The sequence below is a fragment of the Barbus barbus genome, assembly GCF_936440315.1.
Source record: "Barbus barbus genome assembly, chromosome: 43".
Taxonomy (NCBI): domain Eukaryota; kingdom Metazoa; phylum Chordata; class Actinopteri; order Cypriniformes; family Cyprinidae; genus Barbus; species Barbus barbus.
The window spans coordinates 12088585-12114179 of NC_136721.1; the positions used below are offsets into that span (position 1 = coordinate 12088585).

Consider the following 25595-nt stretch of genomic DNA (forward strand, 5'->3'; position numbering starts at 1 on the left):
TGGTATATTTATAGTAGTGATGGGAGCGCCGATTTCAGGACGATTCAGTGATTCCTTGCTTTACCTCATAAGCCTAAAAAGTGCCCAAATAGCCTATATAATTGTGGTTTATCATTATTATTTAAGGTTTATTAATAAAGGTGTTAACTGTAATTTAATATGTTCTGTTAATATGAGATATGAACTATGAGCTTTCATAAATACTAAAGGATGAGCCGCTATAAAGGTGAGTGAACTCATCTAGCCCAAGAATAGACTTGCTGTTTTCTTTCTTAGTAAATATAACCAAAAATCATTGGTGTAAACAATTTGACCAATGACAAAGTGTAATATATCTATGTGTTTGCGTATATGATAAAAGGAAAAGACAAGGAATTTGAAGTAGCCTACAGCGCTGGATATCTTACTCTTCAAAATGACAAAAGAAGAAGAAAACTCTGAGTGGGTTGGTGGTCAAGAATTTTACGACAAATATGAACCAAAGGAGATATTAGGACGGTAAGTGTCTCCTATGACAGTTTGTAAAATGTATAACAGTTTGACTCTACAATAAAATAAATATCAAATTCTGACATTAAAATTTCATTATAAGTCCTGAATTTGTCTGAGTGTCTTCTTTTCCAGAGGTGTGAGCAGTGTAGTTCACCGATGTGTGGACAAACGGACTGGCCAGGAATATGCAGTAAAGATCAAAGACATCACACCATCGGACAAAATGACACCTCAAGAGATAAAGGAAATCCAGCAGGCCACTGTGAAAGATAGACATTCTTCGAGTATCTGGACAAAAAAACATAAGTACGACTGTCCACTGCCAGTTTGATCCATTAGAAACTATTCTAATACATATAGGCTACCACAAAATATAGGCCTAATATAATGGTGCTACGATAGAGAAATATAATATCTTTTTGAATTACAAAAATAAAAAATGGTAAGGCTATGGTGTTTCTGCAACAACAACAACAACAAATCAGATGTATTTTGTCCCCTCACAGTTCAGCTGAACGATTGCTTTGAATCAAAGGCCTTCTTCTTTTTGGTATTTGATCTGTAAGTACAGCTTCAATTGCTTTTAATGGCACACACTGCTCTCATGTCTGTGCATCACTATTGTTAGTGGTCACACTTGAGAAACCTAAGACAAACTTTTAGTAATCACCCTCAAAGCTATTTAATTGTGGCTGCCATTTTTGCACAGGCAAACCACTCAAATTTAGCACAGAAAATGCAACTATTAAGTTTTATCCTCATTTTCCCTTGTAGCCCATTTTCACCACTAACTGTTGTTTTGTTTACAAGTTTGCTTTCTGTTCAGATTTCTAGACATTCCTTGTGGAGATTATCGGTTGGTTGACACTCCGCAGCATACAGATAAGACACTGGCTATTCTAAGAGCTCACAATATGGCTCATTGCCAAGATGCCAAGTTTCTGCCAGAGCCTAACTCTCAATACAAGCGTGCACAAAATCCCTCCAAATGTCTTTTTTTGACACTTATATTTTGAACAGATGCAGTTACAATTGTCTGTCTGTAATGTGCCAATTTTACATCACCGGACTAACTGGTATTGCTTATAATTCCTTAGTTTTTAAAGTTTATTCGTTTGTGTTTAAAGATGAATGTTCTTTTAACAGGATGAAAAGAGGAGAACTCTTTGATTACCTCACAGAGAAAGTCACTCTACGTGAGAAAGAGACATGGTAGTAAGTCTGATGATAACCAATTTTTGATGCTTCTGATTGTATTCAAATTGTGTAAAACAAATACGCTGAAGGGGGGAATTGCATAATCAAACTATAAGCGGGGCATCTTGAATGTTGATGGGTTTAAAGTTAGATAACGGCACACTACCATGCTCATAAATGCAGTGCTCTGTCTACTTTTATGAACTGTATGAAATTTTATTAAATGTGTCAGTTTCCAAAAAAATATCAGGCAGCACAGTTTTCAACATTAATAATAAGAAATGTTTCTTGAGAACCAAATCATCAAATTAGAATCATTTCTGAAGGATCATGTGACACAGAAAACTGGAGGAATGTTTACTCGAGCCCATAATCCATAATAACACTTTCTCCAGTGAAAAAGTTCATTCCCTGTTGTCTTGACGTGTTTGTTTAGAACTGTTTTGAACTATATCCTACAGAAAATTAACGTGGCCTAGAAAAATATTGCATTAGCAGTCAAATAAACAACCAAATAAATAAATACATGACCTTCCTGGCAATGACAGTGAAGAATATGAAATGATTACAACAAACTAGTATGTTTAGTAGATGAATGTGATGTTACATAAACTTCATTCTGTCTGTTCTTGTGCAGTTGGAGCACAGGAGTGATCTTCTACACTCTTTTGGCTGGATCTCCACCTTTCTGGCACAGGAAACAAATGCTGATCCTTCGAATGATTCTTGCAGGAAAATACAAATTCAGTTCTCCGGAGTGGGATGACCGCTCAGACACTGTCAAAGACTTGGTGCGTGTCGGTTGTGGTCTTGTTTGTCTTCCCGACAACTAGTTTCAAAAGTAGTTACACAAATTTCGTGAGAAAATGCCTTTCCAAAGTCACTTTGTTTTCTTGCCAGTAGATTTCCAGTTTATTAGTTGTGGATCCACAAAGTCGTTATACAGCCACAGAAGCCCTCAATCACCCGTTCTTCCAGCAGTACGTGGTTGCAGAAGTACGTCATTTCAGCAAGTTCAAGGTAAACAGCAAATGTTCTAGATGACTTCTTTAAGAAGGCATAGATTGCGTTTTTTTGAGTTTCACCTTACACCATGGTTATCCTGCAGGTTATCTGTATGACCGTACTTGCTGCCATGCGTATCTACTGCAACTATCGTCGTGCCAAACCTGTCACTAAAGAGGTGATCCGCAGCGACCCGTATGCCATCAAACCTCTACGCAAGATGATCGACGCATGTGCCTTGAAGATCTACGGCCACTGGGTGAAGAAAGGGCAAACTCAGAACAGAGCAGCTTTATTTGAGAACACTCCAAAAGTCATTGCTGCTGAGGAGATGGATGTGTCACCCAGGTCTTGGTGAGGGTTCATCATCTCCGAATAATCCCAGATACCACAATTTACCTCAAGAACATGTTGATAACGGTCCAAAAATACACCTCTACTGCTATGACAGATTATTTCCACAGCCAAAAGGAAATAATATTGTTAAAAATGTACAATTGAGACCTGAACTATTTAATGTGTGGTATTATTTAATACAATAAAAAAAAAATTATTTTATTTTAAATATATGATATTACTTAACCCTTGTGCATCAATAAAAAAAAAGTTACACTTAGGTCCATAGTGCATATATAGTCCAAAAATGTCCATGTCGGTCATAAAAATTGGAAGCAGAGACTTAAGTGTGGTCTCATTTTAAAGAAGACACATGGCAGATTATTGTTGAAGTAAAACAAGTGAAACAAAAAAAAGTTATACAGGTTTAAGTTTATGAAAATTATTTATGAACAATATTTTATGTTATTTTATATATGAAACATGTTGAACTCTAAGCCTACTAGAAAATCAAAGCCATAAATCTAAACAAGTTGTGTTCCAAATTTGAGGTTTATATCTCAAAAAATGAGCTTTCTGTAAAATTTTGTTTGGGCACTGTACCAAATTTTCCTCATTAGATGCAGCAAAACTCTGCTGCTGCACACATTGCTTGGATTTGTGATTTGCAGTAGAGTTTTTCTCTCTCAATTTTTACAAGAACACACACATTTTTTTTTAACACATGCAAACCACACTCTGACATCCATACCAACACACCCACACAATTATAGCTGCATTATTTATCCAATTGGCTCTATAATACGCAGAAGCAGAAAACAGGAATAAAAGCAAGTATTTGCTTTATAGACCCTTTATAGACCAAACCTGAAAAAAATGCCACCATCTGGTAAAAAAAATAGTAAAACATTCAATTTTGAAGCCTTGCCAACACAATGAAAGCCTATTAACAAAAAATTGCATAATTTTACAGTTAAACGGCACTGCGATTAAAAATAGTAGTTTTAATGGGTTTCAATGGGGACATTTTTGTCCTTAAGGTCCTGAGTGTGAGTATTTTTTGTACGGAGGGTAAATTTGATTTTTCGAAGGAAATGAGGGTGAAATATTAAAATTCCAATTAAAATAAACACCTGAGCCAAAATGTATGCAGTTGGCATTAACACAGGCACACTTAGAACAAAAAACAAAACTGAAATGGACAAAAATGTCCATAAGGTCGCACAAGGGTTAAATTTTAGATCTAAATGATTTTAATGACCATAAAGACAGGGTAAAAAAAAAAAAAAGAAGAAAACTATAAGATAGGTTGTTACGATTTTTATTTCACAGAATTTTGTGTAAAAATCAAACAATCAGATATAACACTGAATTCCAGAAATTTGTGTCTCCACAGGAGAAATGTAGTATCCCTCCAATAATGCACCATCAACTGGCACCAACTAGTCTTTTAACATTTGGCTCTTAAAGCTCAGTTCTTTTCTGTTTTGCATTTGAGCTCATAGCACAGCGGAAGCCCAGGTTATCAGAGGCCGAATCTGGTGTGTTTCCCATCCTGCATGTGAGAACATAAAAACAAGTTTTTATTTATCATATTCTTATAAACTGTTTTGGACAATCTAGACACATTTGGGGTCAGCTGCCTGGAACGGTTACAAGAAGCAATTGTATAATGAATAATAAAAGCCTAATAAAAGTTGACTTTGAATAACATGAATGTAGCAGGATGGAGCATGACTGACCTAGTGGTGACACGAGCTCTGTGATTGGCCGAGCCATCGGCTGTGTCGATCCAGGATGCTCCGCGCAGGACGTACATGGTCTGAGCATCAGGAAATCGTGAGGAGGTCCACTCCCAGACATTACCCAGCATGTCATATAGTCCTGGAACAAGGTGGGATATTATTCTCTAAATTCAGAACAATAGTGAAAGAGTTACACTGCCATTCAAAAGTTTAGGGTTGGTAAGATTTTCTTTAAAATAAATTATTTTTATTTTCAAATAAATGCTTTCTATTCATCAAAAGAATCAAGAACAAATGTATCACAATTTCCACAACACTATTAAGCAACTCTTTTCAACTTTAATAATAATGTTTCTTCAGCAGCAAATCAATATATTAGAATGATTTCTGAAGGATCATGTGACACTAAAGACTTGAGTAATGACATCACGAAAATACTGTAAACTGCATTTTAAAATAAAAGTATTTTTAAACAGAAAATATTTATTTAAAATTGTCACTATTGTACTGTACTTTTGATCAAATAAATGCAGCCTTGGTGAGCATAAGCGATTTAAAAACATGTTAAAAAATCTTATCAACCCCAAACTTTTGAATGGAGATTTTCTTGGAAGCTTTGTCTCCGTCTATGAATTCTGTTGTTGAATTCACACCATCAGTGCAATGTGTGATGCCATACTATATATACTACATTACCATAGTTATTCTGTGGAGGATAGGCGGTTACAGGAGCTACACCATGATAACCATCTTCTGCGGCGTCCCTATCTGGAAATGAGCCCTTTGTACAAAGAACAGAGACTTCAACAATTATCAACAACTAAACAACTTTATAACTGTCTTAAAGGAAAAAATACACATTTTCCCACCTGCTATGGACGAGAATGTACAAACCCGATTCCAAAAAAGTTGGGACACTGTACAAATTGTGAATAAAAACACAATGCAATGATGTGGAAATTTCAAATTTCAATATTTTATTCAGAATACAACATAGATGACATATCAAATGTTTAAACTGAGAAAATTTATAATTTTAAGGGAAAAATAAGTTTATTTTAAATTTCATGGCATCAACACATCTCAAAAAAGTTGGGACAAGGCCATGTTTACCACTGCGTGGCATCCCCTCTTATTTTTATAACAGTCTGCAGACGTCTGGGGACTGAGGAGACAAGTTGCTCAAGTTTAGGAATAGGAATGTTGTCCCATTCTTGTCTAATACAGGCTTCTAGTTGCTCAACTGTCTTAGGTCTTCTTTGTTGCATCTTCCTCTTTATGATGCGCCAAATGTTTTCTATGGGTGAAAGATCTGGACTGCAGGCTGGCCATTTCAGTACCCGGATCCTCCTTCTACGCAGCCATGATGTTGTAATTGATGCAGTATGTGGTCTGGCATTGTCATGTTGGAAAATGCAAGGTCTTCCCTGAAAGAGACAACGTCTGGATGGGAGCATATGTTGTTCTAGAACTTAGATATACCTTTCAGCATTAATGGTGCCTTTCCAGATGTGTAAGCTGCCCATGCCACACGCACTCATGCAACCCCATACCATCAGAGATGCAGGCTTCTGAACTGAGCGCTGACAACAACTTGGGTTGTCCTTGTCCTCTTTAGTCCGGATGACATGGCGTCCCAATTTTCCAAAAGGAACTTCAAATTTTGATTTGTCTGACCACAGAACAGTTTTCCACTTTGCCACAGTCCATTTTAAATAAGCCTTGGCCCAGAGAAAACGCCTGCGCTTCTGGATCATGTTTAGATATGGCTTCTTTTTTGACCTATAGAGTTTTAGCCGGCAAAGGCGAATGGCACGGTGGATTGTGTTCACCAAAAATGTTTTCTGGAAGTATTCCTGAGCCCATGTTGTGATTTCCATTACAGTAGCATTCCTGTATGTGATGCAGTGCCGTCTAAGGGCCCGAAGATCACGGGCAACCAGTATGGTTTTCCGGCCTTGAACCTTACGCACATAGATTGTTCCAGATTCTCTGAATCTTTGGATGATATTATGCACTGTAGATGATGATAACTTCAAACTCTTTGCAATTTTTCTCTGAGAAACTCCTTTCTGATATTGCTCCACTATTTTTCGCCGCAGCATTGGGGGAATTGGTGATCCTCTTGCCATCTTGACTTCTGAGAGACACTGCCACTCTGAGAGGCTCTTTTTATACCCAATCATGTTGCCAATTGACCTAATAAGTTGCAAATTGGTCCTCCAGTTGTTCCTTATATGTACATTTAACTTTTCCGGCCTCTTATTGCTACCTGTCCCAATTTTTTTGGAATGTGTAGCTCTCATGATATCCAAAATGAGCCAATATTTGGCAAAATGTCTCACTTTCAACATTTTATGTGTTATCTATATTCCATTGTGAATAAAATATAAGTTTATGAGATTTGTAAATTATTGCATTCCTTTTTTATTCGTAATTTGTACAGTGTCCCAACTTTTTTGGAATCGGGTTTGTACCTCAACTGACCTGCCACAAGTTAGTCCGGTTCAACAAGAACTTGTTGCCCCATGGGTAGGTCCTGCCTAAAATACAAAAATGTAAAATGTAAGTAAAACAGTTGGACAATACTGCATGAAAAGAGTAAGACAGCAGTTTTTAAGTGCTGGGAGGCATAAGGCTTTTTTGGCTTGCCTTCTAAACCTCCACGTGCAGCCATTTCCCACTCTTCCTCAGTTGGCAGCCTTTTCTTCTTCCACTGACAGTAGGTTTGGGCATCATTCCAGCTGACCTGCACCACAGGGGATTCCAGTCTGTCCTTGATACCAGAACCTGGTCCTGCTGGCTGCACACATCAAAACCAGAGACCCCAGACATTCTCATATATATATATATATATATATATATATATATATATATATATATATATATATATATATATATATATATATATATATATATATATATATATATATATATATAAAATTTTCTTTATATAAACATTACTGGTTGACCACTGATTAAAGTCATTTATACACTTCTAGAATTAACCATGCATAAAGTGTTAACCTGTCTCCAGAACACTTTCTCGACTGGTAACCACCAAGGAGCCGACTAGGAGAGAAGAAGTGGGTCATTTTCAAGAGAACAAAGGGTTTAAGTGAAAATCTAGTATAAATGACAGTGATTTTAGATTAATGTGTCTGAAAACCAGACACATTTAGGACCAAATTGACTGGTAGATTTTGTTTGTTTATGCTTCAACTTTGGGTTCATACCTCAATTTTCTGAGTGACTTTACTTTTCAGTTCATTAGACACAAAATCCTCGAACACAAAACTCCAACCGAACTTTTCAGCTTCTGTTTTATATTTCTGCTGTCTGACAAATTCCCTGGAATGAACAGAAGCAGCTGTATCAGGCCAGTAAGAAGATATACGAGCAGTAGGAGCACAAAGTAGATTTTGAGCCAATCTCTACATTGGCAAGTACCTAAAGTCAAAGTTAGTGACAGGATACTTGTCTATCTTAAATGTCTGGAGAGTCACAGCTCGTGTTGGATATTCCCCATCTCTCCCATCAGCAGCACTGGTTCCCATCATCATTTTTCCACCAGGAATAAACACCATCTCATCAACTGCCAAAACAAATGGTTATTTACCTTAAAAGTATCTACTTGGAGCAAATGGTGGTTTCAGGGCCTTGTTAAAATTTCCACAGTTTTCACTAAAATGCCACATTTGAGTTTATTCAACCTTTAAGAGTTTAATTGTATTAAAACTACTCTAACAGATTGTAATAGTTTTCTTACAAACCATATTGGAAATCGTTTTACCATGCATTTATTAATATTTGCTACCTACATGCCTTATATGTATCATTTTATTGATTTACACTTTTAACGGACACAGATATCCAATCAGAAAAATATGATTAATTTTTTTAGATGCTTGAATAAAATAAACAAACAATTTAAAAGATATGGAATGGAGATTATTTTCAATAAAAATATTTTACACAACCGAAGCTGTGGCGTCATCACAATCAACAAGTTTTCCAATATTTTGTAAAGTTTGTTCAAATGTTTGTATTTGTTTAAGTTACCAGAGACAACAACAACAGTGTCGGTAGAGAACTGGAGATGATGTATGAAGAAAGTAAAGAAAAACCAAGGTAAATATCTTTTGTGGACAGAATACTTTATTTAGTATCAAGTTGTTGTTTTTTGTTTATTTGGAATAACGTTAACGTTACATAAAATGCCATAGACCCGCCTATTTATATTTTGACAGGGGCATGACAGTGGTAGGTAATGCCAAGTTATAGGACTTAGCAACAGTAACTTTAGTAACTATGACATACTGGCGGAAATTATGTAAATATTATGTTTTTAAAATAAAGAAATAGAATACAGATTTTTTTTTGTGACTTCCTACCTGCTGCACAAGAAGACATGATGCACAATAATACGAGGTATAAGGTTTCCCAAGAGATCATCATGTTAAATATAAAAAGACGTGGTGGACGGGTCCAGACTCAGAGTGTGATTCGTCAAATTATAAATACAATAAGCACATTCAACTTCATCTAAAAACAAGAGAGCTGTGTCAATGTCCCTCTACGCGTCGATGAAGCTCGGTGACGAGTGTTTATCGCCATCTATTGGTTTGGAAGACGAATTAACAGCACATTTCACCCAAAAAATAAACATTCTGTCACCATTTACTCACCTCAAGCTGTTCCAAACCTGGATGAATTTCTTTCTTCTGCTGAACACAAAAGAGGGTATTTTGAAGAATGTGGGTAACCAGAGACTCCCCCTTGACTTGCATGGAAAAGAAGTAGGCTACTATGCTATTAGTAAGTAACTTTATTTTTTACTAATTTTCCATTACTATCATTAGTTTAATGATGAATGGTCACAGACATGGAGATGCAGAGTATTCACTTTCATGCTTTAGGACCTGAGTTTAAGAAAAAATAAATAAAATAGTGTTTTGTTTTTGTAATATTTAAAGCTGTATGTATATCTTTTTTTATGGTACAACTGTTGACAGTGTTTGAGATCATATCTTTATATCCGTTTTATGCTTTCCTATCATATCAACAACTGATCTGTAATAAGCAGATATTTATATATCTGATATTTAGAAAAAAGTGGTTTTTCAATAAATGATTATGTATAGCTGTACTGCATAGGCTGTCTGAAATGTTTACTTGCCTTGACCTGAATGCATTCTTTTATTACACCTAATAGCAATGCTGTGAAACTCTCTGGGCCAATTGTCAAAAATTATTCTGAAAAGCAACATTGTTGTGAGGACAGGACATGCTTTAGAGCTGTTCGCAGAGCACATGAATGAGGTAGTCGGCTGCTTGACTGTGAGAGCATGCTCATGATGGGACTACCATGGCTGCTAGTTTTGGAGCTTGTCCTTTACGCTGGTTGTTTCATTTGTGGGGTGATAGCTGCCGCATGGATGACACTCACTCAGGTAACACTAATTAATCATCTCCACGATGTCTGATCATTGCTATTTTGTGAGCACTGAAAGTATAAAATGGTTTATTATTAAGAAAACTAAAAGCATAATCATGTCTCTAGAGTAAAGTTATACGCTATATCTTTGTCTCTGAACTTAGTTCAGAGTTTGAAGTATCAAGATGATCATGGCAAAAGTTTGCATGCATATTTATGGGACATTTGAGACATTATTTTGTTATACACCATGTAACCGTGTGTGATCACACAGCATGTTAGAATGTTTATTGAAACGGTCAGATTATTTTCTTACTTTTTTGGGGAAGATGAACTAATAATTTCCAGTGATTTGAAACATTTGTTGTTATTCATACGTGCAATAAAATATAGAATATATTATGTTGCTGATCCCAGGTCAGACCCTCCAGAGCTTTAAAATTTAATCAGCATGTGATCAGCCAGCCTCTCGCACCATATTATGGCTCATTAGAGTCATATGATACAGGGACAAATGCTCTTAGCACAGCACTTTCCTTCTATCTGTGCGTGTCACAGACAAATACAAATCTTCCACATAGTTTGCAAAAGAGTAAGAAAATGACCCCTAGATATCCTTTGCTGTTGTATCTCCTTATATTTATCATATGAAAATATGGATGACTTTTGTTTATTGTCTTTTTTAGGGCCACTTTGATGGACGGTGCATCCTCTATGGAAGTGTTCATTATAATGCATCTGGCCAGGCGCTGACTGTAGAAGGCTCTAGTTCTCCTTCCGTATGCTATTTCGTGTCAGCCATCGCTGTGTGCATGTCTATATACTGCTTTTCCCTTATTCTTTACTGGATCTATGCCAGCTGTGTAGATGAGGATGTGAGAAGGTGAATGTATTGACTTTTCTGTTGACATTTTCCATATTTCCTTTAGATGTTTCACATTCCACTTTCTTTTATTCATGCCATGGGACTTAACAGTCACATTAACAATTTTGTTTTTATCTTGCATCATGTATATGCAGGGGAACTGTTTCTCTCAACACATCTCTTGGAGTCTGTGGTCTTCTTCTGTTTTTTCTCTTGGTATCAGGATGTATTCTCAAGATCGGTCGGGACAGCCTGTGTTTCTCTGTCCTTCACAACACTCCCTCCATTATCAGGTGATTTCATCTGCTTTCTCTTGTATATGGCATTCTGCATCTGTGATTTTGGTGCACATTTAAAGAACCATATACTGTACCCTACAGAAGTATAGAAAATGAGAGGTTACAGAATCAACAGAGTGTCTCATAGTTTCCAGCTGCCGTGCTTACAAAATTAAAGTAGGAGCCTTAAAGAGAAATGGTGATGTGATTAAAAAATATATATATATGTATATATATATATACACAGTATATATTTCAATGCGTTTATGCTTATTTGCACCTCAGTCACAAAACAATCAATGTTTTTGCTTTAGTTGTGAAGATGCAGAGAATAAAACTTGGGCCCATCCATACACTGGAAACCAGTTCTACACAGGATTGTACAGTACTGAGGTTAGTGCTTTGGGTTGGTTATTCTTCATAAGGTCATTACCCTCTCGCAGTGGCTGCTATGTTGAGAACACATGACCCATCAAAAATAACCTTATCTTGCTAACCCACATTAACAAACACTTTTTTTTTCAAAATAATCTGATAATTGGTAATGTTTCTTCAATGGCCTCTGAAACTTAAAGCTTTCAAAAGATGCTTCCTCCACACCAATAGGTGTCAGTATACATGTTTAGTGCTTCTTAGAGTTTTATTTGTATTAATAAATACAGTAGAAATAAATCTCTTGTTTTTAATTGAGCTCTCACCCTGTTTATGCTCTCTTCTGCAGAGATCTATGTGGGTAAGCTTCTTCTTCTGGGTGTTAATAACGGCCGTGGTGGTCATACAGAGGCGCCAGAGCTCAAGGTTGAAGGTTTGGCGTGATGATGAGTGGAGCCGTGCTGAGACAGAGCCCTTCCTCCATCGCCCGTCCCGCCAGAGATAAATCACCAAGGCCACTATTGCTTGAGCTTACGACATATCATGTAGAGTTTAGCAAGTATATACACTTAGATGGGACCACAAGCAGTTACATAATACCTAATAATATGTTTGTTGTAACATTTTAATTTTTATTTAGTTATACACAAAAACAGTTCTTTGATGTCTGATAGCTATAATTATATACACAAAGTTTAAATACTTTATATGTCCAGAGACGTCGAAGACCATGTCTTTGGACATGACTGATATAAGAAAAATATGAATCATACATTCTAATATACAGTCAAACAACCATTATTGCAAAATAAAGTAATCAGGACCCCAAAACAAAGAGGAGGGTTCTTCTAACATACCATTTGAATTTGAGTTGAAATAATTATGTATTAGAATCTTCTTAATTACAGTATATTGGTGATGTAAATACGATATATTACTGACTCTTTCAGAAGTAACAGTACCTTTCTTAATATCCTAAAATAAGAGCTAAATGCAAAGTTGTGAAGGGGAGCTGTATTTTGTATCTATTTTTATGTTTCTGTTATTCAAAATAGTGAACTTTTGTGCTTGTGTGCTAATATTAATATATTAAAAATATTAATTCTTCACACATGTATGCTGTGGATTGTTCAGAGTATTAAATGAAAACTGTGCCAATAACTGTTGGTACAAAGTTAACATTTAGACAGAAATCATGGTGGGTTTCAAAAAGGTTAACCAAACACTCCCTCCATCAGCCATTGGTTGAGCAAACAGATCACCCCGCCCCAAACTCACACTATTGGTTGAGTGATTGTTGTTTTCTCAGGATTAGATTTTAATTTAAAAAAGAAATTCCACATCACGTTTAAAACTGTGAATTAGCAGACCACTATTTTTTACTCTCAATATCAATATCAATTTCAGGAATTTATGTGGCTGGACAAGTTGCTTCCTCCATTGTTTTAGAGCTGCTTACTTAGTTTGCGAGCCTGCCTCTCTTTGGCTTCAAACGCCACCTTAGTGTCCATGAGAGCTTCCAGTGCTTTGCACACCTCAGCCATGTCCTGTTGAAGCACATCGCTTTGGCTGAGGAGCCTCTGGCTCTCCTCTCTCAGCTGCTCGGTGAGAGCGGCCATCTGCGCGCTCTCCTCCTGACACTGCGCGTGCAGCTGAGCGGCCAATGAGAGCAAGCCTTCCGCGTGGCTCACCACTGAGTCCTGCTGGTCCTTCGACATCCTGTTGTTCTTCACTTCACAGCTGCTCCACACCAAGTCCAGTTGGACAGTGGAGGAAGAAAAAAATTTCAACCAAAAAGAAAATTATAATATTAATACTGAAAGCCTATATCGCTATATTTTAGTAATTAAATTTGGAGGTATACACGTTTGTTTTCTCGATAGAAACACCCATTTCAAAAACTTTTTAAAATAATAATAATAACATTTTTGTGAATTGACTATTTTGTGAGTTATTCATATAAATAACATTTTTGTGAATATGTTTTTGTTATGGCTGTTGGGTAAACAGTTAAACACAATACAACAACTATATATTTGAAGCTGAAAGTTTGAACTAGGTATTTAATATGAATGTCAGGTTGGGGCAAGTTGTCATGTTGTAAATTTCATTCATTTGTGTTTTATAAATGCTTTACTGTTTAATAAAGGTGGGCTCTGTTGAGACAACTATGTGTCACACATCACAAGATGTCAACATGTTCAATGAACTGTTTTTTATTTTATTATTAATTTGATTGATTGATTGATCATTTTCCAATTCAATATATATTTCAAGAAGAAAATGCAGTACATTGAACATGTTGACTGTAGACCACTTTGTTAGGTACCAGGTTTGACTTTTGATCTGCCTTATTTATTTGTGGTATAGATTCAACAAAGTGCTAGAAATGTTTCTCAGAGATTTTGGTCCATATTGGCATGATAGCATCATGCAGATATTGCAGATTGTTCAGCTGCACATCTAAATGTGACCCTGGACCACAAAACCAGTCATAAGTAGCACGGGTATATTTGTAGCAATGACCAAGAATGCATTGTATGGGTCAAAATTATAGATTTTTCTTTAATGGCAAAAATCATTAAGGTATTAAGTAAAGATCATGTTCTATGAAGATATTTTGTACATTTCCTACAGTAAATATATCAAAACTTAATTTTTGATTAGTAATATGCATTGCTAAGGACTTCATTTTAACAACTTTAAAGGCGATTTTCTGAATAATCAGATTTTTTTTTTTTTTTTTTTTTTAATCTTCTGATTCCAGATATTCAAATAGTCGTATCTTAGCCAAATATATATATAAAAAATGTATCCTTATGACAGGTTTTGTGGTCCAGGGTCACAAATGTGAATCTCATGTTCCACCACATCCCAAAAGTGCTCTGTTGGCTTGAGATCTGGTAACTGTGAAGGTAATTTAATAATAGAACTCATTCAAGAAACCAGTTTGAGATGATTTGAGCTTTCTGACATGGGGTGTTATCTTCCTGCAAGGAGCTATCACAAGTTGGACACACTTTTAAAGAATGCTCAACTGGTTTAAGGGGTTAAACCACCAGTAGTAGCCTCAATCATGGATCCATGCTTTCATATTGTTTACACCAAATTCTGACCCTACCATGTTGCCTTTCTATGAACCCAGTCTGGCCATTCTCCTCTGGCATCAACAAAGCATTTTTGCCGCTTATTGGATATTTTATATTTATTGGAACATTCTCTGTAAATCCTAGAGATATTTCTGTGTGAAAGTCCCAGTAGATCAGCAGTTCTAAATGTCTAAATGCATCGAGTTTCAGCTAAGAGACTGGCTGATTAGATATTTGTGATAGTTGGGCAGTTACCTAATAAAGTGGCCCACAAACACACACCCATAACCTATTTATAAAAGATTTACAGTATGTACCTACACTGAGAAATACTCCTGGAATAAAAAGTGTGGCATAGTTACTTAAAAAAGTGGTTCTTTTTAAAACTATTATTAGATATATTTAAATGCAGTCCACATTATTTAAGGAAATGGGTCTATTTGAAAAGGTGGTTCTCATCATTGTCACTAGGGCAACATGCTCTGTTCTCTGTGACCTAAATCTCTGATGGCAGCACTAGTTTGAATCATCAGGCTCAAGGGAGGTAACAAGCTGCTTAGTGAAAAGCTTATCTCAGCGCCACTGTTACTTCACTTCTCTTAACTTATATAAGGACATATTCAACAATGAAATAAATTAAACGATGCAACCACTGTATTTGAAAAGCTATAGCTTTAAATAATGGAAATGCATTATTAGTAACAAGATTTCATTGTCTTGGAATAGGTATTCCAAGTATTTTCATTCTACTCTGACAGTGTTTTAATATTTGTTGAATGCATGGTTTCGATGTTTGACTTACCAGGTCTGGTTTGTGCCCTTTTATGCAGCACAGTCACTCTCCTTTGGCTCTCTCTCACTTCCTCTTTTATTTGTCAGCGGCAATGAAATAACTGCTGCCCTGTCCTTCAAACGCTGATTTTAAAGAGGGAGGGAGAGGAGAGGAGAAGAGAGGAGAGGAGAGGAGGGGAGGACGACATGCCTTGGTTGAAAGGTAATGCCCTGTAAGAGTCCTGACATTCCATGCAGTTAAGAAGTACGTTAAAAAATAAATCAATTATAATTTCATTTAGACCTATATTCGGTTTTACACCATTTTGTAATTTTGCTCATAATAACACTTCAAACGTCCCGTGGGTTCATTGTGAAAACCACCACTAGGTGGAGCCATTGATCAAACACGTGATTTGACCCTGTATACTGAAGCACGTGGTGAGATTTGGTTACCCATCGTCGTTGCCCATAGTGAAAATCCCAAGAAATTCAAAGCTCATTGTTGGGAATTGCAAAATTATTATGCATTCAGTTATGTAATCATAGAATATTCACTGTTCATGAAACACTGTTGAGCACATCTCCAACAAGAGAGGAGATGTTTGCCAAGTCTGCATTGATCCAACCCTAAAAACAACTCTGGTCATTAGCCTAGAATTGCTGAGACGAAATCCAGAATTTCACAGCATTATTAATTAATACTAAAGGGTCATTCAAAGTCAAATGAAGCATCTATGACTTTCAGGTTCGATCAAAACTCTATAAAACATCTAACACTGTACTATGTTAGTTAATATTGCATATAGCCTACTGCTTGTTGTGATGATACCTGCATTTTAGGTAAATAAGATTTTTTTATGAATAATAATAATACAGAAGGTTAATGGTTTGACTTTATTAACAAGAGAATCATGGTCATGGCCACTGTAATCAATTCCTCATCGCTGACAGATATGCTAGTGCTTGTTAAAGTATTAGAAATAATTTGATAAGTAGAAATCCTGCAAACAATACAGGTATGCTCTTAGTGTGTGCTTTGGACTTAACCTTTTTTATTATTAATATCCTCTCCATGTGCAAGGCTGTGTTTATACATTCGTTTCTTCAGTGTTTCCAAGGACAGCTTAATTTAACTCAATCCCTGCACTGTTTCGTAAAGTAGGTGACACATTGTGCTTGTACTGACCTACACTTATATTTTTATGCTTGTGTGCTCCTCTAAGTGTATACCACCGATGTGACTACATGGGACAGTGGACTGTTGCACTACTTTGTATTGTGTTATCTATTTTATCTATTAACAATAGTTGTATTAAACTGAAACAAGCTTAATCCAATAAGTTTTTAAACATTCTAACAGTCTTGGAAGGAAGGAATGTAGAGGCCTACAAATGGATGGATGGATGTCCCAACAAATCAAGGACAATGGTTTTATAAACACACTAAATGATGTAGTGATGGAAAAAGAATGCAGAAACATTTCTGTGAGGGTTAGGTTTAAGGGCAGGGGATAGAAAATATCATCAGCTCAGTATAAAAACAACAGAAGTCGATGGAAACTCCCCACCATGATAGAAAAACGAATGTATACAGGAGAATAAAAAGGAATGCATTGAGTTGCTGCTTAACAGATCTACTTTCAATTGGCTGCAGTAGACATGAGGCTGACATAAGAAACCTCTAAGGCAGAGATAAGACAAGTCATAAGCACTGTGCTTCTACCAGGCAATTAAAAAAACAGGAGATTAAAAGAAGTCATTAGCCAGGACGGTGGATTAAAGCACAGTGTCAAACAGTGACGGATTACAATTCACCAGCCTACATTCACTCATTTATCTTTTACCATCCCTTTTTATTAGGTCTAGTATTTTTTTTTTCTTTTCAATTTCTTTAAACTTTTCCCCCTGAGGACCATTTGTTTTTTTGTATCAGCTCTACCTTTCTAATCTCTATTTAGAACTTCAGTAAATGCAGTTCACATCTCAGTCCCTTTTTCCGTAAACTACTTGTATGTTGCCGACGCATGGATTTACAAAACTACACCAGCATGGGCTTTTTCACGTTAATGTGGAGTTGCAAAAACTGCTTTGCAATGTTAAAAGCAGGTTGCAGACGCCAAGCTTTTCATGTATAGTACATTATTCCCATGGTCAAAAGGAGGACACGCTGATCTTTTAGTTTGTTATGGACATGATATGCCAGAGATTTCAATAATAGGACATTAAGATCGATATAGGACACTGATGTTCCATGCCTATCAGTATTTTCTACTAGGTATGTACTACATATATATATTTAGGGTCAGTCCGTATCAAGTGAGTCGACTTGGATATGACATGACACCAATGTATATCATTTTCATTTCAATCCCCTACAACATTCTACACATTCATGAACAAATTGTTTTTCAGTCTTACACAGAGACACAAATCAGTCTCTTCAACTTTTCTATCCTGTTTCTGGTCAAAATTCCCCTCTCTTCCTCGATGTCTCGGTCTCCCTGTCTCCCATCTGCACCCAGATGTCAATCTGCCTTTACTTTTCAAAAGCCACTTCAATCATTCTTTACATATTGGTTCTTTTAACCCGTGTCAATGCCATGCCCCCCATGACAGCTCTCTTCCCCGTGAATGATTAACACCGGGAAGTAAAGAGCATCTTGATAAGTGGGTGGCCTGTCTCTCTCATCCTCCCTGGCCTCTCCGTTCTCTCTCTCCTCCACTTGTTCCTGGCCTGTTTCCTCTACGTCATCGTCTTCTAGCCCCTCATTCTCTAATACACCCCTCCTCTCCTCATCTGGCACTCTAAACCCAAGACCAAGGAAACCCCCACCACCCTCTTCCACACGGCCGCCCATTCCACCTCCAAGGCTTCTCGAGTGAAACAGGCAGGGATGGCGACTTCTTGCGGTATGCAACCGGCCAAGCGAGAAACCGCTACGACTAAGAGAAAGTCTACCACCAGGTCTAATGGGGAATGAGTTTGTCCCCGCAGCCATGTTCCCTCTAAACCAGGAAGGGAGCGAAGAGCTGCTTGTTGAGCGTCGGCACCTGGGGCAGCTCTGAAGGAAGTAGCTAGAATTGCGTCGCATACGTGTAGCCATTGCAACTGATAACGGTGTGTTTGTATTCATATCCAAATCCATAAGCAAGGCCTCAGAGTAACTAGGCACCATCTGCTGGTTACAGCGAATGTGCCATTCAAGTTCGGTCATATCCACTGTGTTGACCCGCGATATGACGCGCAGAGTGGGACCCCCAGTGCCATGCTCAAAGCCCGTACAGTAATTTCCCGCCTCCGTATTATCATTGTCATTTGCATCCTCATTTTCTCCAAACAGTTTCTCGACATGGTAGTGGACATATGCAGTACGGTACTCGGCAATCACACGAAGAGGCCATGATAGCAGGAAAGCCGAGGCCAGCCAATACACCCAGCGTCTGGTGTACCAGGGCGGTCGCGATGGGTCGGGGAAGGCCAGCATGTGTTCCCGGAAGTCAACGTTTTTAAGGTGCATGCCCTCCCGCGCTTCCATATAGTCGTCCAGGCCCTCATTGTCCCCGAAGAAGCGTGCTCGCTGCGTGAGGTAGGCGGTCTCGGCACGGGCGCTGGCGAAGCTGAAGCACTTGGTGAAGCGCAAGCGAGTGACAGGATGTTCCAACAGGCCCTGCAGCTCTTTTGAAACGTCTTTGACACCGAGACATGAATAATCAAACTCGGAGCTCGCTGCGTGCGTGTTGACCCGTTCATGGTACACCTGTGTAGTCGTATAGGCGTCTCCGTTTCGGTAGCGCGTCACCTGTCTGGTACGACGTACGTAATGGTAGCTGATGGCCTTCCACCAGATGCAGGGTGTGGCTTGTTGCAACCGCTGTATCCTGTCATACACCTTACTGATTTCCACCTTAGCAAGGTTAGCTGTTTTAGAGTAGCAGTGCCAGCACTCCACCAAGTAGACGACGTACAGCATGGCCAGGAAGGCTACAGGTATATAGACGTAGCCGTTGGAACACGGGCTGTCGTGGTAGAGTCGGGCATTGCCTTTGTAGAAGTAGGCTTGGTCATCAAAAGTAATTACGGTGATCCTGTATAGGGAGCACCAGCCTAGCGTGCCAAAGCAGCCGTACATGAGCAAGGTGAGCAGCAGGCACTTCCAGTGGGACTCTCTGCACAGTGAGCCACTCAGGGACTGCTTGAGGGGACGCTGCTATAGGTGGGAAGTGGGAGACCGGATGTGGATGGAAATATAAGAAGACCAGGGGACAGAGGGTAGTGCAGATGGAATAGAAATTAAACGGGGCAGGGTTCAATAACAGATGATTTGGAGGTTATTGGACAGAATGGGAGTGAGTTGATGCCAAAGCCAAAGGAAAGCAGAGGGCAGCATGGTTGGGGGAGAACAGGAGGGAAAGAAAGGAAGAAAGAAAGAAAATGTAAAAATTAGTTCTGGCAGAAATGCACACAACATACAACATTGTACAAGAACAAAAAGAAATTATGAAAATATATATGTACCTATTAAACTCATGATTTCACAGCAGTCTTGAGAAAGCGGAATTCCTAATGCATTACTTTTACATTTGTAATGAATTTAAAGGGCACCTATTATGTAAAATTCTCTATGTTTTACATTCTCTTTTACACCTTTTAATGATAAAAATCCACCTACTCCTTTTTTTTAATCCCCATAAGTAGTGTCTCAGAATAAGTCGTTTGCAGAATCCATAAAATGTGACATCACATTTTACAAGTTCTGGGCACCCCTGAGACTTATATTACATCTTGTAAAAAGGAGCATAATAGATGCCCTTTAATACTTTATTTTCTATAATATTTTTTTCTACAGACCCCCTAGGAGTCCTTTGCGGCCTCCTGGGGGTCCCCGAACTCTATGTTGAACCCGTGTTTTAGATGATTCAGGGAACTAGTATATTTCATTTGTATTACAACATGCACAGCTGAGTGAAGCACAGCCTGCTATTTCCATTCAGCAGACATGCAGCGGAGAGAACTTGGTAATAGACCATTCTCCTGAGGGCTGAATACATTTCCTGGCTGCTTGTAACCCAAACCATGTCTCCTTTTAAAACGCTCTGTATGACTGTGAAGGGGAAGTCTAGATGCTTTTAGACATCGTTGAGTGCATCATCTCAACTAAATGCATATGGATCTCTACTGCCTAGTCTGACCCCAGTGGCGGCTTTCGGTATTGTGGCCATATGGGCAAAGATGAACTGGTTCCAAACTAGCAGAAGGAAGAAAAAACAAACCATACAGTTTCTCTGAAAGGTATGGCACAAAAAGATTAGGTTTTCTATGGTTGGTCTGCAATATTTAATTTTTTTCATCCTTTCTTTGTCCTTTTCCCCTGCTGTCTCTTTTTTAAAAACGTGACATACACACTCTCTAATACACACATAAATCAGCTAATAGTACGAGCAATGCCCTTGCTGTGAGAAACTGCAGCACTAAAAGCAGGCTGCAGCCCAAGCGTGGCATGGAGGCTGCGCTCCTCTTGGCAGGAGTTTAATTGTTCCTTTTACAAGGACAAGAGAGCAAACTGGGATGGGAGAGATAGAATCCATTAGGGCCTGCAATGAGCTATACCATGTGCACAAGCTGATATACGCATGTTTTTAATACTGTCGACTTGAGCCATGAAACATGATAATACAAAATATTATATAAAAATAATATTCCCATTTATACACACATTTAGGTTTGTATGTCTGTAAATTTTGGATTACAAAGTATCATTACTCCTTCAAATTTCAATAAAATATGCAACCTTATCACAAATGAATTATTTATTCACTAGATGCTTTCACTGCAAAGCATCTCAGAGACGTGCAGTTGTGGGAGGGTGAGAAGCTAGTGTTGGTACCATAAGAAAATGTGTCCTAAGAGATGTGAATGATATTCAGTGAGATTCAATACTGGAGGCTATGATTAGGACACTTGCATAGAACAAAATGGCAGTGATGTATAAATAGTGGATGAAGTTTGCTATTTCAGAGCCACTATAATAGGTTAAATTATTTAGATGCCCTGAGAATGTCTGCAGTCATATGATCATGTGAATTTGAATGCTTTTTACATGAGAGGCATCGGTGGATAGGTAAAATAATAAAATCAAGCCCAAGTGTAAGTATTTTCCTGCAAGTGCGTATGAGTCAATGCATTATTTACCCTCTTGGGAAAGGGCATAAGACAGTAAAAGCAAGTGTCTGTTTGTTTTCGCTCAGTTTACTTGCTGGTTGTGCATAAAACCTAAGTTGGGAACTGAGAAACAGTCCTGTTCATATTCAGGTAAAAATCATACATTATTAATATATAAATTTTTGTATGATCTGCTCACACCCCATACTCTCAGGAAAAAAGGTACAAAATCTGTCACTGGCACGGTTTGTCAGACATAGTAACAAGGGGGGAGGGGGGTCTTTGCGAAAGGTCAACTGCCAAAAGAAAAAACGCAATTATTTTTACCGATTAACAACCTGCAGCTTATTACAACTACTGTGAGACTTAAATGACTGTATAGCTGCTGAATGATTGTTGAAATGATAAATAAATGAAACATGCAATCGTATTTTATTGTTTGTTCATTAGCCTATTGTTGTTAAATATGTTAAGGCCAATTATTAGATTTTATTTAAGCCAGCTCTAAAATATTGTAAAGAATTAAAGTTACAATATTTTTATTGTCCTTATCTCTTCATTTGGCAGTGGAAACTGACACAGAATCATTAATGAACTGGAATCATTAAGAGGAAATTATTTACGATTCCCATCTCTGCTAGAGGCTTTCCTTTCATTTCTATTTGTGAGTGTAATACTTTGAGATGAAGGACACTGGGCTCATGAAATATTCAGTCTGAACAAATGATATTGAGAGTGCAATGCATCAGTGGTTGGGCTACAGATCACATTAATCAGTGCATAGCTAGTACACAAGAGAGACTAGTTATGTGTTAGAGGCGTGTGGATATACTAACAAGGGTAAATAGCAGAGGAGAAAGGCATACTCATAAATTAAAACAGGAAGGTCTGAGTGCCCTCTTAAAGTCTTAATTGCCGTGTCAGCATATACATCTATATCTATTTGACCAGGCGAGTGCTCACTGAGATGCGTTTATCCACAAAGCAACATGAACGAAGCATAAAGAATCATTGCCCTGTACAAAGCAGAGAACAGCTGAACGACAGACATTGTAAATTGAGAGCTGTCACTAAACAGAAATAGCTGCAGCTAGAAGTATTGATACGTTTGTAAGTGACAATGTAGCACAAACATTATGAAAACTCAATAATGATTACAAAAACTTCCCATCCCCCACTGTCTCTCAGCCTATCGATCGGTCTGTAACTGTATATGGGGGGTAAACTCAGCAACTGAGGGTGTGAGTGAGAGAAAGAATAGAGAGAATGCTTGCACTGTCATATAGAATGCATTTAAAGTCAGAAAAGTGTGTGTTAATTATTGCATTTTCTTTAATGAACTTCACACTGGATGAATAACCATCCAGAAAATAATGAACGCCCCACTGAGACCTGACCTCCAGTTACCTAAGATAAATGTTGTAAGCCAGATGGGAAAAGTCAAAGTGAGAAAATCTGAGCGCAAAGAAAGCCTAGTTTTCAATGCACATATTTAAGGTGATGAAGTTTTTGTATTTTAAAATATTTTCTTGAATTAAACTTCATATTAGTAAGCCATTTGCAGATTGGTTTCTCTGAAAGTGTCTTTTTTTATAACAAACAGAAGGCACAAAGCTATAGGAACATATTTAGCCAATCCTCTCTGTATTAGATGCACAATATCATTCTTTCTATCACAGATCCGGCAAAATAGAGAAACAGGGAAATAATGGGGGTGCATTTTCATCTACTAGCTTTCATCGTTCCTATGGTGACACAGCATATGGTTACAGGCCCCTCCCTTTAATAACAGGCAATTCCAATCCAGATTAAACAAAGTCAAATGTTTTAAGCAAATACTGGTAAGTCTCAAAACATATCCTAACAACGTTTTTAATGCATTAAGCAATGCAGTGTTAATGCATAACATGATTTCACATAAGGGAGTATTTCAAAGTATTTTCTTAACGTGATTAACTCTCTGCTGTACCAATTTTCTTTACTTTGCAACTGCATTTTTGATGGCAATAAAATAGGTAAATATGAAGGTGACTGAATAAACAAAAAAAAGCATTAGTAGTAAGAGTCATAAATTATTTGCATGTAATGATTAATTGCTTGAATGAGTTTGCTAACTAGAAGCATCATTGGTCATTGATAGTAGATACAGCTCATCTATGTTTAGGTTTTTATTTTGCTTTGTTTTGTATTTGTGTATAGGCCTATATGGCCATCCTTAATATTTAACATCTAATTACAATTTAAGTGAAAATAAAGGAATTTAGGTTCCAATTGTATTAGATTGCCACATGGTGTGATAATGTGTAGTGTAATAAAAATTTTATTTAAATATATTTTATTCAGACATCAGTAAAAACGAATAGCAATCACCCACTTGCACTATAAATAAAACCTTTTGATGAATTTCCTTTCATTCTTGCACATTGTTGCCTACAGGCAAGAGAACTAAAAATGATGTATTATTTCTGATGTTGTCTTTGTATTAATGATTTCATAATGCATGCAACAGACCTGTGTAGCAAAATATCTATGAAATATAAAACGTAGGCTATAATATGCATAAAAAAGCAAATGTCTACGATATTTTCTTTTCATCGCATTTCACCTTCTACATATTCAGAAGACAAATGCAATACATCAAGAAGAAACTCATGGTTTTATTTACCAACATTTCACGCCTTACCTCCTCCCTTCCGCCCCCATTCAACGTGGGCGCTTCTCCCGTCACCGTCACCCCTTGCATTTTTCACTAACATGTATTATCACGGCACACACCGTCCAGAATGAAAAATAGCGCTGCGGTCCACCGTCAGGACCTCTCCGTAACCTATTTCACCCCATCAGCGGCGAGTGCCACCACGTTTCTATGGTGGCGACGACGTTCACTATAGCATCCCCAAAAGATGTGTCCGTTCCCTTTCGTGTCTTACAGAGGTTATCACATCACCTAATCCCGGTAGCGATTCTTCTGGATTCTAGAATAGCGGGTAACTGTTGCGCTTGGTTTCCCCTCAGTCTGTGTCACAAAAGCATCGCAAGCTCGAGACGGAGCGATGGCTGGACAGCAGCGCGCGCATCATCTCCGCGCCTCGCTCTGTCGAAGGCTGCCCGACACCGTGTGTCGTAATCAGTGGCGGGCGGCGAGATTAATCTTTTTATTATATTCTCTACGTTTTAATTTAACGACAACTCGAAAGGATGAAATGACGGAATGCTCAGACTCTCCTTCCCGAGCATCACGTATTTTCCACCTCAACCTACTTTCACCTGAACGGTCTCCTTGCGGACTTCACTCTGACGTCATTCTTAAACGCGCCTTCAAATCCTAATTGGTCAGTTCATACCCGCCCGCTGACAGCGCGTGCAAGCCTACGGTTTTAAATTTAGGTCCTATTAGTGGTTTAGTTTTCGTTTAGCTTAGCTTATTTAATAGTAATACATTGTTTTTACATATAGGCCTATCTACATGTTTAAAGCTGCAGTAGGCTATTAACTAAAGACAAATCAACCAGTGGCGCAATACAGACCGTGCAGCAGTAGGCTACACTTATTTTGATTTATGCATGTAAAGTATTTAAGTGTAGGCCTATAGGGCCTACTGTTATTAAAGTAATGGACTATTTTAAATGTATCTACTAAATTGTAACGTTATAATTACAAATATATTTAAATACATTTTAATAGAATTTTAAAATTTTAATAGAAGATGTACGTAAGTCCTATATGTGCAGACAAAAAAGCTCTCTTAAGTACAACTATTTGAATTTAAGAGGCCTATACATTTAAATTACAATACAATAACGTGCAATTAGGCCATAAGTCTCCAAAAATATGCAGTTTAAAATA

General features: G+C 37.7%; 3 protein-coding genes and 1 pseudogene across 5 annotated transcripts; 2 read left to right on the top strand and 2 right to left on the bottom strand.

The window, feature by feature from the left end:
• The first annotated feature begins 415 nt into the window (after window positions 1-415).
• LOC306862276 (phosphorylase b kinase gamma catalytic chain, skeletal muscle/heart isoform-like) lies at window positions 416-3052 on the top strand (annotated as a pseudogene). Its single transcript has 7 exons — window positions 416-498; window positions 625-798; window positions 999-1053; window positions 1639-1704; window positions 2327-2480; window positions 2593-2709; window positions 2798-3052. The product of its transcript is annotated as a phosphorylase b kinase gamma catalytic chain, skeletal muscle/heart isoform-like (transcript).
• Window positions 3053-4335: 1283 nt separating this feature from the next.
• Window positions 4336-9380, bottom strand: LOC306862399 (inactive C-alpha-formylglycine-generating enzyme 2-like). Of its 2 annotated transcripts, none has more exons than XM_079405192.1 (9): window positions 9170-9380; window positions 8226-8370; window positions 8012-8126; window positions 7803-7847; window positions 7428-7578; window positions 7263-7318; window positions 5472-5556; window positions 4773-4914; window positions 4336-4585 (listed from the first exon to the last, which is right to left on the bottom strand). In XM_079405192.1, exons 1-9 carry the CDS (start codon window positions 9231-9233, stop codon window positions 4495-4497), a joined length of 894 nt encoding a protein of 297 aa, XP_079261318.1. In that variant the 5' UTR covers window positions 9234-9380; the 3' UTR covers window positions 4336-4494. The 2 variants fall into 2 exon arrangements, with proteins under 2 accessions (XP_079261318.1, XP_079261319.1); XM_079405193.1 differs by having other exon boundaries at window positions 8253-8370; window positions 9170-9363.
• A 689-nt stretch (window positions 9381-10069) lies between these two features.
• Window positions 10070-12840, top strand: LOC306862448 (transmembrane protein 179B-like). Its single transcript, XM_079405257.1, has 5 exons — window positions 10070-10228; window positions 10899-11095; window positions 11233-11370; window positions 11670-11748; window positions 12077-12840. Exons 1-5 carry the CDS (start codon window positions 10124-10126, stop codon window positions 12230-12232), a joined length of 675 nt encoding a protein of 224 aa, XP_079261383.1. The 5' UTR covers window positions 10070-10123; the 3' UTR covers window positions 12233-12840.
• A 3632-nt stretch (window positions 12841-16472) lies between these two features.
• LOC306862460 (transmembrane protein 151B-like) lies at window positions 16473-25048 on the bottom strand. Its single transcript, XM_079405269.1, has 2 exons — window positions 24433-25048; window positions 16473-19797 (listed from the first exon to the last, which is right to left on the bottom strand). Exons 1-2 carry the CDS (start codon window positions 24490-24492, stop codon window positions 18172-18174), a joined length of 1686 nt encoding a protein of 561 aa, XP_079261395.1. The 5' UTR covers window positions 24493-25048; the 3' UTR covers window positions 16473-18171.
• Between the last annotated feature and the right edge of the window lie 547 nt (window positions 25049-25595).

Excerpts from the sequence above, each read along its gene's own strand:
- LOC306862460 (XM_079405269.1), bottom strand. The coding sequence starts at position 24,492 with ATGCAAGGGGTGACGGTGACGGGAGAAGCGCCCACGTTGAATGGGGGC. Across the intron at positions 19,798-24,432 it reads ATGGGGGCGGAAGGGAGGAG|CAGCGTCCCCTCAAGCAGTC; the intron begins GTAAGGCGTGAA and ends TCCCACCTATAG.
- LOC306862448 (XM_079405257.1), top strand. The coding sequence starts at position 10,124 with ATGCTCATGATGGGACTACCATGGCTGCTAGTTTTGGAGCTTGTCCTT. Across the intron at positions 10,229-10,898 it reads CATGGATGACACTCACTCAG|GGCCACTTTGATGGACGGTG; the intron begins GTAACACTAATT and ends TGTCTTTTTTAG. Across the intron at positions 11,371-11,669 it reads AACACTCCCTCCATTATCAG|TTGTGAAGATGCAGAGAATA; the intron begins GTGATTTCATCT and ends TTTTTGCTTTAG.
- LOC306862399 (XM_079405192.1), bottom strand. The coding sequence starts at position 9,233 with ATGATGATCTCTTGGGAAACCTTATACCTCGTATTATTGTGCATCATG. Across the intron at positions 7,319-7,427 it reads TGCACGTGGAGGTTTAGAAG|GCAGGACCTACCCATGGGGC; the intron begins GCAAGCCAAAAA and ends TTTGTATTTTAG. Across the intron at positions 4,586-4,772 it reads AGAGCTCGTGTCACCACTAG|GATGGGAAACACACCAGATT; the intron begins GTCAGTCATGCT and ends TCTCACATGCAG.